Genomic DNA, 19,369 nt, shown 5'->3' on the forward strand with positions numbered 1-19,369 from the left:
TAAGAGAAAACTGACTTACAATTAGATTTTCTGCAAGATACAGGAGCTTGTTTTGAGTAAATAATTCCTTAATATTGATGAAAACTTAATATTTCTACAGGCAGATTATTTCACTGATAGCAAGACATTTTTACATGTTATAAATTAAATAATCTGCCAGTGGGACTAGGGATTATTTCATCAATATTATGGAATTATTTACTCAAAACAAGCTCCTATAAGTTGCTGAAAAGTTACTTGTAAGTCAGTTTTCTCTTGTTTAAAATGCTCTGAGATGTTTGTACCAGAAACTGGAGTAAAATACTTGGTAATATTTTGTGTTTTTCGGTGATAAACCCTGAATTTGTCCAGTGGTGTGCAGATGAACACGCATAATAAACCACAGCCTGGCTGTTCTGTATTCACACAGCTGTATTACATCGCTCCATCAGCGTCGGTAACGGTTACGGTCGCCTTGACGACACATCCAGCCTGGACGGATCCTGCTGATTTCCTGCATTTTCCAAATGTGAGCGAATAAACACAAACTGAAAAGTGGAATGGGCACAGAAACAGGAGAGTTTGTGCACAAAATGTGACAAAAATAATCAAATAATAATAAAAAATGGTGATGCGTGAGCTGAGCAGTGAGGAAATTATCTGTTTTCAGTCATGAAATGGGATTTTCAGACCCCAGTGAGCTGCTTTCAGGAGGAAAAAAGGCTTCAAGTGTCGCTCACTCCCACTTTCCTTCTTCCAAATCCCTCATGGCTCCCACTGCACTTCAGTTTCCAGAGCCTGCAGCCATGTTTCAACCACCTTCCCATCTCCTTTCGCCCTCCCCTGTCGGCCTTATCTCTTATTTTCTGGCTGCTTCCAGCAGAGCTCACCAGAGAGACGTCGGTCAGCAGCGTGTTCAGGCTCTCCGGAGGATCCGCCTCGTTGCTCTCCGCCACGCTGTCGTTCTGCAGGCGGGAGGAAGAGGAGGGACACAGACCGGGGAGTCAGGCAGAAACGATTAATCACGACTAATCGATTACCAAAATTATCGTCAACTAATTTAGTAATCGATTAATCGATAACGGGAGTAAACAGACTCTACAAAAGACCATTTGCTGGAAGAAGAACAAACTCACAGCAGGAGTTAAACCACAAATGTTGAATTTAAGATGAAATTTTGGATGTAAACATGTTTTACCCAGAACTCCTAGTTTCATTTTTAGCTTCGGCTGATTAAAAAACCTCCTGAGATTATTAATAATATCAGCCTCACCTTGTATTGATAGTAAGTCAGGCAAACAGGGCTGAGATCTTCACACATTATAAGCATATTTTAGATGCAGGTGAATCATTTGCTGCAGATTATTAAATGTTCACTAAAGGAAAACTGTGCTGTTTCATTTTAGGATATAAAATATGCATTTTTTTTATTAAGAAAAGGAATTAAATTGTTTCTTTATTTGGATTTTTTTGTATTTTTAATATTTTACGAAACAGGCTTACATGAACAATCTGCAGAATGTGCCCATTTTTAAAAATTCAATTAATCAATTAATCAATAGAATACCTAATAGAATAATGTAAAATTAGTCAATAAGATATTTATTTTCTTGCTTAAACAAAGAATTAAATAGATTTTTATATTTCTTAGTAATGAACAAAAAAGTCTCAAGTGACTGAATGAAAAATCTGCAGAATTTGCCCATTTTCTTATCCATTTAATCATCATAATAATCAACTAATCGGCAAAATAATCGATTACTGAAATAATCGTTAGCTGCAGTCGTAGTTAGAAGTATTTTTTGGTGGGGATGGATCCTTTGCTACATATGAAAGAATGTTTTTCTTATCCGATGAATCGATTAATCGTCAGAATAATCGATTACTGAAATAATCGTTAGCTGCAGTCGTAGTTTGCGGCCGATGTGTCAGTCCCAGATTTCATGGCTGCTCCACATTTGTTTAGAAGCTGGACAGGAAGCAGTGGAAGCAAAGAAGACATGCAGCCCTCAGACAGACGCTCAGAGCCTCCATGTCTTCTTTCACAAGCAGAAACACACACTGTGAAATCGATAAGAAGCCATCAGCTCCGCTCAGAGCTGGATCTGGAGGCCCGACCGTCTGACGTGGCAAACGGAGGCGAATCTGAGCGAAGCGGCGGGCGCCCTTCATTTAACTCTGCTACTGAACCAAAACAAAAGCCCCATCCATTCAGCTTGATTATCCGTCGCTGCAGCATGTGGAGCACTTACACCCCGACCATTTATCACAACAGTCAATCGACTTTCCGCATGCGGAGATGCGTCTCTGCACTGTAAGCAAACCTGGGCCGGCTGCCATGACTGTACAGGACATGCAGCAGGTGCTGCTGTGAAGCACAGCGATTCAGCACATTCAGCTGGTTGTCTTCATTTCCTGCAGCAGTTTGTTTTCCTGCCACAACAAATTAGATCACCTTTAAGTAATTCAGGAATTTATAATATTAATTAAAAAGACTTTTAAAAACAGAGCTGTTATACAAAATAATGGGAAATCCTGCTGACTTGACCATTTCTCTGTTTGAAGGCATATGAATGGAAAGTTTAGTGGAAGGTAAAAACTACATGGAAATACTTTTCAGCAGAACCATGTTTGTATGCTAAAATCTAGGAATAAAAATCATAAATTAAAAATAAAATAACCTTAAAATTACAACAAAAAAAACAGAAATTACAAAAAACATTTAAATATAATCAAATAAACAAAAATTACAATTTATGAATAGATAAAAAAAGTAAAAAAAATACAGTGAAATAAAAGAAAAAGTTTAAATTCCAACATATACATACATAAAAAATGAAAATACAAATTACAATTATGAATACATAAAAAATGTATATAAGAAACATCTGAATTTTGTGTTTTCATTGGCTTTACAGAAATATATTATCGAATTATATCGCTGTGTAATTATTCTTTATCATCAAGGATTTTCAGTATGAAAATAAAAGTAACTTTTGAATAATATTTAAAACTACGGTTCTGTTCATTTGGAGACGATTTTGTATCCACTAAAGTTTTTTTTTGTCATTTATGTTGTGCTTCTTCATGGATTCTGCGTTTCAGGAGACCAGAAATTATCATTTTTAAAATCGCGATCCAGACTGGAAACATTTAAAAACTCCGCTTTCATCTCTTCATGTGTTTTTGTTTTTTTAAACGAAAACACTGAAGCTCCATTTTTCTCTTTTTTAATCCCACATCTCACAAAACAGACATGGCACCATTTTGTGGTTTTTGTGTCACTACAGCGCCACCGACTGGCCTGGCAGACCTACTGCAAACATATCACAATTTAAGTCTTTCATATCAGTCGATAATTAATTATTATTTTTGTTTTAAATATCTAAAATGACATTTCCTGTTTTATCCAGTTTTCTGTTCATGTCGTCGTTTATTTTTAAGCAGTTATGAGGAACTGTGGGGGAAACTTGATCTTGGTCAGTTACTCAGGTCGTTGCTAGGCAACCAAAGTTTGGCAGCCGTTGCTAGGCAACCAAAGACTGAGCTAGTCAGTTGATTCCACCAATCGGTGAAAGCCTTTCTTCTGCCTAACTCTGCGGTTCAGATTGGAGTTCAGTAAATTTTCTGACGTATTATTTAATGATATTGATCACATGTCTACCGCAATATGTGTTGTTATTGATTTATTGTCCAGCCCTTTCTTAATCACTTCCAAAAGTATTGCAGGTGTTTCATTCAAACCAAACCAAATAGGTGTTGTTGCGTTCTGGGCTTTGGGATAAAAACATAAAAAACAAAATGTCCCCATAGTGACAGCGATACAAACATCCACTGCTATGCACCTGATTATGTAGATACCTGCCTTTGTGAGAGGCTCAGGAACGCAGACCCACCCAGCTCTCTAATCTGCCTCATGCAGCAGCAGCACCAATCACCCACGGGTCCAAAACGGCACAAACAGAAGCCGCATAAACAGCCTCCAGAATAGCCAGCATGCTAACGCGGCTCCTCAGAGGAGGACGGGCTGAACCCGCCTGAATGAGACCGGCTGCTCGGCTGATAAACCTGAAGACAGTCGACAGCTTATCTCTGCAGTCACCCAACCAAATATTCATGCATTTACTACTTCCTGTTTGGGCTCGTATGTGAAAGCTTTCCAACAAATAGGAGCCAGAATAAATACAAAACATGCATGAGAACATTAGCAAACAGAGAGCTGCTGTTCAAAAACCAGCTAAACTGTCGCCACACAGAATAAACCCCCAAATCAAACACTTTCATCTGAACATTCAGAGGATTCTCTAAAAACAACAAAAGGCAGGTTTCTACTCTTATTTTAAAAAGTAATATTTAATTGTGGAACAACAATATTGCAGAAATGTTCACAAATATCTTCCGAGTCAAGTCTCTAAGGAGTGAAATTAGCATTCTCCTGTCTAGGCTGCCTGAAACACAACATTACTGCAGGTTATGAATTTAAATAGCTAACTCTAAAATTAATTTGGTACATTAACATTTTACTTCATCTGTGTCAGAACATGTAGAAAAACTGAATAATTACTCAACTAAACCCCAAAAATGTGAACTGATTGTGACCGTGGATGTTTAGATGCTTGTGAACGCCTCTTAAATAATCTTTCTTTTCCAGTTAACAGCTCGGCGAGCTGATAAATTATCCATGATTGATTATTAAAACGGGGATTTGATTTACTAAATGTGACCTATTATGCCTCCTTAAACAGGTTAGGATACGTCTGTGGGCAAAACAAATCATGTTCATGACAGTTTTTGCACAAAAACATTCTTAGTGAGATTTTAATCTGTTTATACAACTGTATAAGCAGATTATACGGTTGTATAGAAAAGCAGAAGTGGAGCCTCCTGCACAATCAGCAGGAATGCAGTAAGGGGTTTCTGGATGCAAAGTCGTAATGTCCTGGAACTCAGCTTGGGTTGCTAGGTAGCGCGCTGGACTTTGCCAGGGTTGCTACGTAACCATTGAATGTGACTCGACAATGACAAGGCTTTTGAAACGGTTCGTTTTCCAGACACTCAAAAACAGCTAGGTGCTTTTTTTATTGCTTGGACTGGTTTTAGAGGCAGCAGAGACTCAAATGGAAATACAAGAATGTACAAAACCTGAATTTTGCGTAATAGTCTCCTTTAATGACCATACATCTGTAACCTTCCTGCTTAAGACATCTTCTCTGCTTGTAGCTTAAACAAAACGTTTGATCAAATCAATGATACCCTGTTAGCTAAGTTCACAGGCAGAAAGCAGAGATACTGACACATTTTTTAGATTTAGGTTTGAGTCGCATTTAGGTGGCAAAAACAAAGCAAAATAAATGACAATGGACAAAGTGTGAAGACTGAAGACAGACTTTGGGTTTAAGTCTTCTCTAGTCTCACTCTGATAGCAAGAAGAGAACGGAAGCTAACTAGAGCGAGTGCTAGCAAACAGAAAGTGACAAAAGTCTCACCTTGTCAACCTCAACCTTGGATGTTTTTAATAATTTATTTCTAGATAGTGAGACTTTAGTCTGCCAATACAGCCATACATCTTTGAAAAGCAGAAGTGGAGCCTTCTGCACAACCAATAGAAATGCAGCAAGTGCCTTTTGGATGATAAGGCAACAACAAAACATTTACACTTACATACAGCAGTAAAACCAGCTGAGCAAACATCCTCGATGTTTGTGTTGCTAGGTAACCGTTGAATGTGACTCAAAAATTACGAGGTTTTGGAAACGGTTCGTTTTCCAGACACCAAAAAACATGAACTGATAACAAAAATGGCTTGGGTGTTGTTTTTTTTGTTTTTTTTAAAAGCACTTGGGCTGTTTTTAGAAGCAGCAGAAACCCAAATGTAGCTCTGTGTCCAGAGCTGCAAAATTTCAGGGAAATATTTAAATGCAAAAACGTAGCTGAAAATAAATAATAAATAATAATAATAATAATATGTACATGGCTCTCCAAAAACTTCTCCACTGACAAACTACTGTGTTGGCCATTAAAGGACAGAGTCAGCTTATGTATTATTTTGCTCCTCTATTTATTTTATTGTCTTATTTTGGGTTTATTATTATCGACAGCCAGGATCTTCTGCTGCTGCCTGTGAAACATAAATGCTGTAAAAATCGACGTTAGGTGGCGGGCCGCCGTCATTCATTTGAATACAATCTTCTGAGAGTCATAGGAAGTTACCCAAGTCTTGAAAATATCCAGATTCTGCTCTGAATGATGCTTTTCCCTGTGAGGCATCCCATAATTTTGGATTCCTCAGACGTGAGGCAGCAGGTGAATTATTATCGAACTGACCTATTTAAAGGGTGTGAAGGCTGAGAGTATAAATGATTAACCGCTCTGTGAGGGTGATCCATTTGTTTTATGTCAACTCTGTCAGAAAAACACACCAGTAACCTTTAAGCTCAAGCTTTGCAGTTGGTCCAACGTTTATAAACTGTGAATAAAATTAGGATAAGAGCTGAAATGTGTTTTTACTGGAGCTTGTTGGAACGACTCAGAAAAAGGAAAGTGTTTTTCTGCACCGGCTGCATGTGAGATGTATTAGGATCATTTGGTTGGTGGCACCAACGCGGCGATGGAATGGACCTCAGGTAATGGCTGCTGTCATATTTAGTTTTTTGGTAATAAAGCGCCCGGCTGGATTTGGCAGAGAGGAAAATGATGAATGAAACCCTGAGGAAATGGAACGAAAAGAAACAAATTATTTCTCCTAAAAACCCAGAACTGATTCAGACGATGGAACTGTTCTGATACGAACCCAAAAACAAAATGAACCCAAACAGTCCCAGACTTTATTCTCAGGATATTAACGTTTTATTCTCATGTTAGTAAGAGATTATTCTGTTGTTATTATGACTTTATACCATCATATGAATACATTTTCAGAACTACTTCTTCCTTTCGACTTTATTTTAAGAATACTGACATTTTGTCACGACTTCTGTCACATATTATGACTTTATTCTTGTATTATTACTAGTTTTTCCTCATATTATTACAACTTTAATCTCATAATTATGACTTTTTTGAACAACTTGTTTTCTTGTCATTGCTACTTTTTGTCATTAAATTATTCTCAGAATTATTTTTTTGTCGTACGACTTTACTGCATTACTTCTTTTTTCTCGTATTATTACAACTTTTTCTCATAATTCGACTTACCGTGATGCCACTTTATATTCATAACACTATGACTTTATTCTAATAGTATTATGACTATTTATTATTCTCATAATATAACTTTCTGTCGCACGACTTCCTTCTATTATCTTATAATTTCTTCTCATAGTTCGACTAACTGTGATACAACTTTATTCTTGAAATGATTTTTGTAATTATTATGTTTTTCTGACCCTAATAAAACATTGTAGAATAAATAACCCCACAAAAGGCTGGAAACGTCACTTTGCATGCTGACATCGTACATCAGACTCTTTTTCTATTCATAACCTATAATTTACTTTACATCCTGATCTTGTAAGCAATGAGAGCAAACAAAAAGCCAAGAAGGATAAAACCACAGCAAACAAAGTCACAGCAAAAGCACAAAGTGAGATGGGAATCAGTGCGTCGGTGTTTCTGATTCGCCTCAGGGACGTTAAATTGTGTCGTTCTGGTGTTTGTTCTGCATTGGCGATGGAAGCCATTCATCATGTTCAGCAGCAGATCCTACCTCCATCATGTCTATCAGCCACAGCAGCCTCTCCTACAGAAGGGGAGACGGGTCGGGTTAAAAGCAACAAACTGGGGGAATGAAAACCCATAAACATCAGCTGGGACTCCTCTGGTTTCAGCAGGTGGAAAATGAAATGTGTCACAGACGAGCTGAGCATCAGCACAGCGTCTTTACCAGATATTCTACAGAAATACTGGGAGTAATGGCAATCTGAGGCAAACTGGAGATGACAGGAAATAAAAACAAGCTCAACAGAAATTTCACTGAGAATCAGTGATAAAATGAGACTAAGACGCAAAATCATAAGAAAGCAAAACTAATGGAAACGACGTTTTGTGGAGCATTGATGACTGAAGCTTTTTCAGCCAATGTTTACGTCCAGATTTATCACGTCTGGTTTCTTCTGGCGCAGAATTATGATGCATCAATGACGTAAAAGTTGGATAAAATACGATGTGACCGAGTGACTGCAGTGTGATCGCATCATTATTGTGTTTCTGGGTTTTATTTCAGGCCAAATTACAACAAATGTTTTTGAAAATACGCCTTGAAAGTTTCTAGAGCTGGACAATAAATCAATAATATATATCATAATAGACACATGATCAATATCAATAGATAATACATCTGATAGAATATTCACTGCAAAGCATTCTGGGAGATGTAGGCAGAGGAAATGCTTCAGCTAGCTAACCTAGCTGCTAGCTAACCTAGCTTGGTGGAATCAACTGATTCGCTCACTCTTTGGTTGCCTAGCAACAACCTGCTGGGCAGGAAACAGTTCCAAGTTCCCCCAAAGCTTTGGTTGCCTAGCAACGACCTGCTGAATAACTGACGCAGCAGCAGTTTCAAGTTTCCCCTCAGCGCCTCAAAACTGTTTACAAATAAAAACATAACATGAACAGAAAACCTGTGACTTAACAATGGGGAGGATTTTGAAACGACTCTTTTTTTAGACACTAAAAAGCATCAACCTATTGTGCTTGTGTTGATTTTAGAAGCATTCGAGACCCAAATGGAAGTACAAAACCAGACGAAATGTGAATTTATCATATACAGCTTGGTAAAGCTGGCCTACCCGCGCAGAGCTGAGCGTCGTGTTGGTCAGGAAGCTGGCTGATGACGACGTCAGCGTGTCTGGAAACGACACCATGGACAGGCAGTCCGGCTGAGCGTTGGCGCCGCCCGCCGTCCCCTGCCGCGCCTTCAGGGCCTGGATCTCTCGCCGCAGCACCAGCCCGTCGAAGCGCTCCAGGTCCTGCGGCGTGACCAGCCCTCTCACCTCCGACAGCAGGGAAAACTGAGCAAACACAGAGAAGCAGACGCATGAAGATGTAGCAACTCTGAATCGATTTCTCCAGCCTTAAACACTATGAAGACGATGGGAATCAAAAAGCCACGGTTTTAAATCTCAGCAGAGCTCAGGAAGCCTCAGCTGAAACATCATAATCGATGCTCACCTTGGCGTGCGTGTTGAGCAGCTCGAACAGCGCCATGACCAGCGGCTCGATGCCGATGTGTCCGTCCCTGTACTCCTCCACGTAGTAGCTCATGGTCTGACGCTCGGCTTCGGTCAGCAGGTGGCGCGCCTGCTCCTCCAGCATGGCGCGGGATTGGTTGACCAGGCTCGACAGGGTCACCTGAGAGCCGGCAACGCCCTTATAGAACCCGGGCTGCAGTCAGTGGAAGGCGAAACACAAAGGCTTTATGGTCAGACTTTTCTGGATTTGATTTGTTTTGTTGCTCCAAGCATGAATAATCAACCAACTACTAATATCAATAAAGCAACAAATATTTCTCAGTGGTTATCTCTTCCTCATGACTGCAGGTTAAAGTTGAAAAACAAAACATGATATAAACACAGACAAAACTTCTGTTAACGGTGGAAAAACCCACAATGATCAATGAAATACCTTGAAACTAAACATTCTATTTTGATGTAATCAGGTGTAAATTTATTTATTTCCAGCTCTTTCTTGAGAATTTAAAGTTATTTCCTGATAAATGTAACACGATGTCATCTGTAAACGAGGTGAATTTTGACGCAACACAAACATGAAACAAATCAAGAATTGACGTTTGATCCCGCTCACTAAAACATTAGTGGCCCAAACAGTAAGGCAATAATCATAGACAATAGGTCTGCTAATGCTAAAGTGCTATACCAATGTAGCATTTAGCAGAAGCTAATGCTAAAGCACTAACTCAACCATGTCAATAACAACACAATATGTGTTAAAACATAGTATATCGCCCTCAACAGGGCCAAAACTGTTATTACACACCTGCCTGCATGGTTTGCAATTCAAGAAGGGATTTTTAGAACAGATTTTTCACTCAGTTTCAGATTAACGGTGCTGAGTTTTGCTAATTCTGTTGCTAATTTTGCCTTTTTGATTGCAGTACGGCTTTGGTCAGAAAGCACACAAGACTTCAGCAGATTTTAAAATGCTGCACCAATGAATAACGGGAGAAAAAAAAAACTGCATAAACAGTCTTCATATGCTTCAAAGTAAGAGCAAGAATATAAACAAGTAAATATTTTAATTGCTAAGAGTCGATAACTAAAACTTCAACACTGACATTGAACTTTATTCAACTGAAAAAATACAGCCAAGAAAAATTATCACTTTAGAATTTATCTGGAAAAATTCACGATAAGCGCACCAAACATTTTTAAAAAGTTAGCAAAAATGCTAAACTGCTAAGCAAAAACTTAGCTCTGGTATTATGGCTCATGTAGATCAACACAGGTGTGCCATTGCTGAAATGCTAATTAAAAACTTAGTTATGCTAACCGCAAAGCAGAAGTCATTAGTCCTGCTAATGCTAAAGTGCTTTACCAACATAATATGTAGCGAAAGCTAATGCTAAGGTGTTAAATTCAGCCTTGTTGACACCCACAATGTGTCAATGATACATGCTACAATTTAATTTAGGAGAAGCTAAGAGCGCTAAGCAATATCAAAGTTAGCAAAGTTAGCTCCGCTGTTAGCGCACTAGCGGAAGTTTAACCGCCACCTTCAACGACAGTAATGGATGAATAAGGAGGGCAAAGAGGGTAAAAATAAAAGAACAAGAGGAAATAAACTGAAAAAATAAACTTCACCAACTTGCACTGGAACTGTACTTTCATCCCAAAAGTATAAATTACCCTCCGACTTCCTGTTTTCCCTCATTCATTATCATTATCCTGGCTGGCTCGCACCGCAGCTCGCTGCTCAACACAAGCTGTGATGTTCACACATGTGGGCAGCGGGATTTTTCCCTCCTTGTTACAGCTGTCAGCGCTGCGCCAGATGGCGTCTCTGTCATCCAGAAACTTCTGAGCTGTCAATATCACTTCACGGCTCCATATCTCCTCCTTTTCCTGCATATTTTCTCCCCTCTCTCCGTTATCTTCTTGCCTACAAGCAGCTATTCTTTAATTAACTCCTTAATCAAAGACACCACTTCAAAGTCAACGCTTCGGGTCTGTGCCTGACTCTGTTTGCAGAGATGAAAACAAAAGGAGCAAACAGAGCCGATGCAACCTTCCTCTTTTCTCCCTCCCACCTCATCTTCAGCTCTCGCTGTCATTATCAGCTGTGCTTGTCGCAGGTCCCCGCGTTTGAGCGCAGCCAAAAAATTTGACATGGCCAAGGTGAATTGAGCCGTTGCGCTGCCTGAATCCTAATAACCGGAGAGCTTACCGTGAGGATTCCTTTAAAGCATCCGCACTCCGGTTACTTAACTCAAGGGCGCAGCGGAGCGCAGCGACAGGACCACACCGGGAATGTGAGCGGCCTATAGCTGTCAGATTACAGAGCGGACCGACACTTCAGGGAGCTTTAAAATATATAAATATCGTTGTCACTCAGCTGGAGTGGAAAACCTGGAGTTACCTGCTAATAAGACGTGGGGAACTTTAACCGTGAGGATGCGGTTTTCCAGGGAATGGACGTCCTGTGTAAATGGTCTGAAGCTGGATCAGCTCCATCGCTGCACTCATCTACAGTCTAGGCTGCTCAATGCCAAACAATCCATCAGTATGCCAAGCAAATAGGCCCTCTGAGTTTACAAGGAAGGGATGTAACAATATGAAAGCTTTGTGAGATGATTATCAAGACTGTATGAAAGATTAAAACCTCTCTATTGAACCTCAGTGCCACGTTCAATGCAAAATCTGGCCTTTAGGAAACACTGGCATTGGCTAAGCTACTGCAACACAAGCTAATGCTAAAGCGCTAACTTCAATTTAAACTAGAAACATTTACCTTTCCTGCAACAATGCAGTGAGAATGCTATCAATTGGGATTATGATTGCAATTAGGGTTGGAAGGAGGGTCAGATGTAACAATATGAATGCTTAGCTATCGCTAAAGTGCTATGGAAGCTAATGCTAAAGTGCTAACTTCAATTTAAAGGAGTTAGGGTTGGAAGGAAGGTTGTATGCAACAATATGAAAGCTTTGTGAGATGATTATTATCAAGACTAAAACCTCTCTGTTGAACCTCGGTGCTGCGTTCAGTGCAAAATCTGGCCTTTAGGAAACAGTGGCATTGGCTAAGCTAATGCTAAAGTGCTACAGGAGCTAATGCTAAACCGCTAACTTCAATTCAAACTAGAAGCATTTGCATTTCCTCTGAAAATGCAGTGTGAATGCTGTAAGTGGAGATTTGCGTTGGAAGAAGGGTTACATCTTACTTTGAAAGGCTACAACTCTCTATTTTTACATTATATTTAAATGTTCTCTAAAGTCTTCAGATGTTGCATTCATGTTTATAACTGTCTTATTTTGTTCCTGAATGTTTCTTGTGTGCAACAGAGTAAGCTAGGAAAAGAAAACATGGTAAGAGAGGAAACTGCTGTGTAAATAGTTTCCACACACTTCAAAATAAGAGCATGAATATAAACGTCTAACTACTTAAAGTATTCTTAACAGTCCATAACCAAAACTTCAACACAGAGGTCAAATTTCATTTAATAGAAATTTTACAAAGGAGCCAATTAAATCTGCACTTATTCAAAAATAATAATTTTGGGGAAGCTGAGTGCGCTACATGTTTTCAAGGTTAGCAAAAGCGCTAAGCTAAAGTTAGCCCACCACTGGTTCCAACCATACCGTTCATGTTACAACCACGTTCAGATATAATCTGGATGCGACTCTGAAACAAGGAGATGGCAGAATGTCCAGCAACAAACCCTGACCAGCTCTGCTCATCCTTTGCTCTGCAGCCTTCTGGTGTCTCTCAAACCACATTCATTTGCTGCAGATCAGCTCCCAAATGGGTTCAGGGGGAAACTAATGATTGAAAATTGCTGTGTGACCTACACTTAATTAATTAGCTTATCTGTCTGCTCTGGCCTTTAGGCTGCAGTTCCAGTTGGGAGGGAGGTGGAGGACGGCTAAATGTAGTTCAGAACTGACAGAGACGGAAACCTCGTGGCTTGTTTAAGCGGTGTACCCACCTGCAGATAAATATTGATGCTGCGGCGGTGGGAGGTTAGCTGTGGGGGTCGACTCCAGCACAGGCTGCCTGATACACACGGAGGAGCGGCAGCGCCTTGAGTTATCGCATTGCTGCTTCCCGCTAAGCCCCAAAGCCCTCGCGCTATACATCTTCCCCTCTTAATGCCCCCAGACTCGCTCCATCATGCTAGCACAAAGCAGCCTCTTCAGTGGCTCATTCTGAGCGTCTTCATGAAAACTGCAGCATTTCATTTTTCCTCATGCTGCATTTCATACCAAGATTACTTCATGTTGACACAAACTTCTTCCAGATGTCTGTACCCAGCCAATTTAAGCTAGCTAGTTTAGCAACAGAGCGTTAAAGAAACCTTTAGCAACAAAACGTATGTGTGCTCCTTTATTACAATATGTACAGAATATTACAGTTATACATTATAAAATACTATAATATAATATATTTTAGGGCTGGAAATAGTGACTATTTTAGTAATTGATTAATCGATTGTACTAATGATTAATCGGATGAGAAAATTGGGACATTCTGCAGATTTTTCATTTTACCAATTCAATTATTTTATGTAATATTTAGAAATGTGTTAGAAGATGTACTTTAACAATATATCAAGATTACTCATGTTGTCACAATCTTCTTTCAGCCCATTTAAGCTAACTAAGTTAGCAACAAAATGCTAAAGGAACAAAACGTGACAATATATTTCATGGGTATTCATATTCTGTGAAACATACATAGCAATGTATTATTATATAATGTATTATATGTATATATTTATGTGATATACTGTCATATATTTTAGAGCTACAGCTAACAATTATTTTAGTATTTGATTAATCGATTGTACTAAGTATTAATCGATTAATCAGATGAGAAAATTGGCCCATTGTACAGATTTTATTTCACCAATAAACCCTTTTACATGCAGTATAAGAAATTCAAATAAACAAATTAATCAATCCCTTTTTAAAATAAGAAAATAGAAATTTTATTACCTAAAATTCAAAACAGCATTAGTTTAGTGTAGACTATTTTAATCTTAAATGCAAAATGTTGATTTTTGTATTCAGTTCCAGCTTAATTTCAGCTCTGACTGTGTTGATCTTTGAGTAAATTCCCTTTTTTAAAAGTCTGTATTCTCCACCTAACAAGTAATAAACAACTGAATTAGTTGACGCTATTTAAATAATTGATTAATCACGATTAATTGATTAAATGTAATTAAACATTTTTAAAATGCTCCCAATATTTTTGCTTTATGAAGATGAAGATATATCAGCATAGTTCAGATTAACTGAATATTTATTTAAAAAGAAGCAGAAAGAAGAAGAAACCCTTGGAAATTGAAAGGCAGCAGAAAACTTTTCCCAGCATGAAAGCAGAGACCTGGGAGCGGTGAATAGCTGCAGCCAGCGTTGGTGTTCTGCTCCGTCTTTAAGGGCTTGGTGGCGATCCAGTTTCGTTTTTCCACACCAATCAAGGAAAAGCGTTTATGGATCTGGGTTTGTGTAGGAGGGACTTGTCATCCGAGAAGATGAATAGCTCTTCCCGAAACATGCCCACAAAGTTTAAAAGCAGGCTTTCTACTCACTCAAATATAAAAAATTCATACAATTTGTCTTCTCTTTGCCAAATCATTAACATTTTATAACACAAACTTGTTGCAGTGTTAACTATTCCCACGTACTGAGATGCTGCCAAGGATTTCTAACTAAAAATGGAGCCAGGTGAAACAGGAAGTCACAGCCAGATTTTATCCAAAGTGGATAAAAAAACACAATAACCAAAGCAGTGTTTGTGAAAAACCCTTTAAAATCAGAAATTACAGCCATATTTTAATATTAACCAGCAAATCAGACATTTTGATCAACCTGCTTCTCCTTTAATCTTGCAAATATTTAAATTTTTGTGGATTTGTTACAATCTGCATGGGCATTTTATGTCACAGATTGGTTGGCAGCCATGATGCGTTCTTCTTTGAAGGGTTTTGATTGGTCTAGGAACCAGAAGGATGCTATCGGCTATTTTAAATGCGAAGTAAGCATAACTTTTTAATGACCGGGTTTCTGCAGGTTTCAGCTACTTACATTTAAGACTTTTTAAGACCATTAAGAAAGAAATTCAGGACTTTTATCGCCACAAAAATATATGAACTTCGTCCATCAAACTGGCAATAAATTAGCATTTATCCAATAGAGTCACAACAATGTTAGCTAATTAGCAATGGTATGCTAGCAGTGAGTTAGCGCTAGCCTCAAAAGTTCCTCAAGAAAATAAAATAGATATAAATAATGAGATTAAATAGTCCTGTGATTTACGCATTTAAGGCCAACTTACTTTTTAAAAATTATTTTAAAAGAAAGAAAATATTTTAAGGCCTTAAATTTGGATACATGAATTTAAGACGCTTTAAGGATGCAGTGACCTTTAAATAATTGCTATAAATGTGTGAAATTAATCTAAGATGAGCAGAGTTGGCTCCATTTGCAGGTTACGCACCAGGAACCGAAGCTTCCTGGTGCGTAAATCCTCTGCCAAGTCTGTGTGCACGCAGCTCTGGAGTGGGACTGAGAAATCCAGACATTTCAGAAACTTCTGGTGGAAATTACATTTTTATTTGGAATATAACCAATAAAACAGCAAATTATACTGCAGTGAAAAACTGAAACATTTACGGACAGGTTTTCATGTTTGGGACTACCGATGTTGTTGTTGTGTTTTTTTATGTTCAGGTAAATCAAACTAAAGCTTATTGATCCTCAAAGGGAAATTGCTTATTTGTTGATAAGCATCTTCTATTCAAAGTGTTAAATATTACAAAATATACACTTTATGGCACTGTTATGTTCACTGTTTAGTTGTTATCTAATTTGTGCTAAACAATGCCATCTAGTGGTCATTCATTGTAGTTGTCAAAAGCAGTAGGGAAAATAGAAACAGGAAGTACAGCACAGTTTCAGCCGCATGGCAGTTCCTCGGTCCTGCTTACGTTGTTTTCTTGCTCGCTAAAGCATCATCTGTAAGTATTATAAGTTGAATTGATTACATATGAGAATAGTTATCGCAGACATCTTCATTTGTAGAGAAATTATGTATTTTTCTGTTAGAAGTAAATTCGACCGGATGCTAAGCTAACTCGGACCACTAGTCTATGTATAGACGGTGTATGTAGTGATTTTGACGTTGTTACTACAGTTACAACACTTATATGTATTTCTTTGTTATCCTGTTACAGTTTCACAGAAAATTGATGTCAGTAAATACTTCAAGACGTCATTCCTGAGTCTGTGGAGTTTCTGCATTCGTTCTGTTTAGCTGTTTGGATAGCTGGTGTCATTCGGCTGGCGAGACCTATACAGTGAAAAGATGGCATCACAGCGAGGAAAAAAATAACTGAGGCCTTCGCACGGAGCTTCGCCATTGCAATACCTAAGTTAAAGTGCTACAGGCACCTCAACCAGATCGACCTTCCACCATAGGGACCGCATCTCTTCAAATGGCTGAAAGCAAATCTCAAATAACTGAGACTCGATCAGTTATTTCAAGAAAGTCACAGTCCACCGTCAGCTCCAGAGCTAGTATGGAACTGTTAAGAGCTAAAGCGAAAGCTGAAGGAGCTCAAGCCAGAGCCACATACGCTCTCAAAGAAATACAGATTAAAGTGGAGCAAGCCCGCCTTCAAGCCACTCTCGATGCACTTCAAGCTGAGAAAGAGAAGGAAGTTGCTATTGCAGAGGCTAATTCACTAGAAGCTGGACTGATTCAACTGGGTTTAGAGACACGCAGCGAAGCCGACATCTCATTAAGAGAAAGCCAAGAACGACGCACTGCTCAATACGTCCTAGAACAAACACCCATCAACAAAATGGAGATGCCTTCACAACCAAAAGTTGAAGATATCACCCCAACACACCCTCATGAATGTGTCATCAGACAGCAAGATAACATATCAAAAGACGCCTCCTCAGATGACACAGAAAACTTTCTTCAACCTCCTAGGAACATGACGGCATCTCAATTTGCTCCCTTGAATTCAACACATTACACCGCCACTCCGGTAGGTGGCAACTGTGTACCAACTCAACCTACTTATGACCTTGCCAAATACCTAGCTCGCAGTCAGCTAATAACTTCCGGCCTTACAAATTTTGACGACCAACCTATGAACTACTGGGCATGGAAATCATCCTTCAAAGGTGCCATTGTAGGTCTCGAGCTATCTGCAGGAGAAGAGCTTGATTTACTCATACGCTACCTGGGTAAGAATTCCAGCAAACAAGCCAAACAGATAAAGGCTGCTAATATCAGGAGCCCTGCAGCAGGTTTAACGATGGCCTGGGAAAGGCTTGAGGAAATCTATGGCTCTCCAGAAGCCATAGAGCAGGCACTTTTCAATAAGGTGGAAAGTTTTCCCAAGATCACAGCCAGAGAAACCCTCAAACTGCGTGACCTAGCTGATCTGTTGCTAGAGCTAGAAGCTGCCAAGACGGATGGTTTTTTACCTGGCCTGTCCTACTTGGACACATCAAGAGGAATTCAACCAATAGTTGAAAAACTACCTCACAACATTCAAGAGAAGTGGATGTCTTATGGTTCAAAATACAAACGTGAGTACAATGTGGGTTTCCCCCCTTTCAAAGTTTTCACAGACTTTATACGCACTGAAGCTAAAACCCGTACAGACCCAAGCTTTATCATGTACAGTTCTAATCATTCAGGCATAACAGATAGAAAACAAGGACAAGAAAGGTTTTCTAAAGCGCCTATATCTGTCCACAAAACACAGATATCAACTGTTAACAAGGTGGATACAGATGAGAAAAAAGCCTCAACAAGTCCAAATAAACTGTGCCCAATTCATAACAAACCCCATCCTCTTCAAAGGTGCAGAGGATTCAGGGAGAAACCCTTAGAGGATCGCAAACAGTTTCTCAAGAAATTCAACATCTGCTTTCGATGTTGTGACTCTACTGACCATCTTGCAAAAAACTGCACTGCCGAAACCATCTGTACTGAGTGTGATAGCTTTAGTCACATTTCCGCCCTCCACCCAGGTCCAGCACCATGGGCGTCTAAGTCGTTGTCTCCCCAGTTACAGCAGGGCGGGGAGAATGACAAAACAGACACCCAAGAAGTCACCTCCAGGTGTACAGAGGTGTGTGGAGAAGGAGTGAGTGCCAGAGAATGTTCAAAAATAATACTTGTGAATGTTCATCCAGCTGGACAAAGAGGTCAGTCTAAAAAAATGTACGCAATTTTAGATGAACAGAGCAACCGCTCACTAGCACGTTCCCAGTTCTTTGACCTTTTCCAGATTAAAGGGCTAAATCATCACTACACATTAAAAACATGTGCTGGGCTCACAGACGTGATGGGCAGAAGAGCTTCAGACTTCATTGTGGAGTCAGTAGATGAGAAGATAAGTCTTCCCTTACCTACACTCCTTGAATGCAATGAAATTCCTAATAACCGCTTTGAGATACCTACTCCAGAAGCTGCTCGTCACCACACTCATCTGGAACGTATTGCCAGTATGATTCCACCTCTTGATCCAAATGCTGACATAACACTTCTGTTAGGCAGAGACGTGCTGAGAGTACACAAAGTCAGAGAACAAATAAATGGCCCAAACGACTCCCCATTCGCACAAAGACTAGATCTAGGTTGGGTGATCGTTGGCGACGTCTGTCTTGGAGGAGCACACAAGCCTGAAGGTGTGAACAGCTACAAAACATACATCTTAGATAACAGTCGCTCAAGTTATCTCCAGCCTTGTGACAGCCAAATCAAAATCAAAGAGACATTTACATACAGGTCTGAACCCTGCAGCAAACTGGACAGTTTAGGACAACAGATCTTCACACGCACTGCAGATGACCACAAATTGGCGCCATCAGTTGAGGATCAGCAGTTCATGCACATCATGGACTCACAATTCTACCAAGACAGTGACAACAGCTGGGTAGGGCCTTTGCCGTTTAGGTCGCCACGTCGCCGCTTACCCAACAATAAGCAACTAGCTCATGATCGCCTCATGTCCCTTAGACGCACGCTGGACAAACGCCCTCAGATGAAAGCCCATTTCCTTGAGTTTATGGAGAACATGCTGAGTAGAGGCCATGCAGAAGTTGCTCCACCTCTTAGTAAGGACCAAGAATGTTGGTACTTACCCTTGTTTGGGGTTTATCACCCTAAGAAACCCAACAAAATCCGAGTC

The 19,369-nt window shown here is 39.5% G+C and overlaps 1 protein-coding gene across 2 annotated transcripts in view; it reads right to left on the reverse strand.

Moving 5' to 3' along the window:
- The window catches only part of whrna (whirlin a), a 126,852-nt gene that overhangs the window by 10,742 nt on the left and 96,741 nt on the right, over window positions 1–19,369 (reverse strand). Inside the window, exons 6-9 of one of the 2 annotated variants that reach the window (XM_088011103.1) lie at window positions 9,148–9,360; window positions 8,766–8,987; window positions 7,685–7,717; window positions 870–944 (exon numbers count right to left, since the gene is read on the reverse strand). In XM_088011103.1, the coding sequence (XP_087867229.1) occupies window positions 870–944; window positions 7,685–7,717; window positions 8,766–8,987; window positions 9,148–9,360 (543 nt within the window). The remainder of the gene's footprint in view (window positions 1–869; window positions 945–7,684; window positions 7,718–8,765; window positions 8,988–9,147; window positions 9,361–19,369) is intronic. The other variant, XM_088011104.1, reaches the window with a different exon arrangement.

The sequence above is a fragment of the Poecilia mexicana genome, unplaced genomic scaffold (assembly GCF_051168715.1).
Source record: "Poecilia mexicana isolate PSO_F unplaced genomic scaffold, ASM5116871v1 scaffold_12, whole genome shotgun sequence".
Lineage (NCBI taxonomy): Eukaryota > Metazoa > Chordata > Actinopteri > Cyprinodontiformes > Poeciliidae > Poecilia > Poecilia mexicana.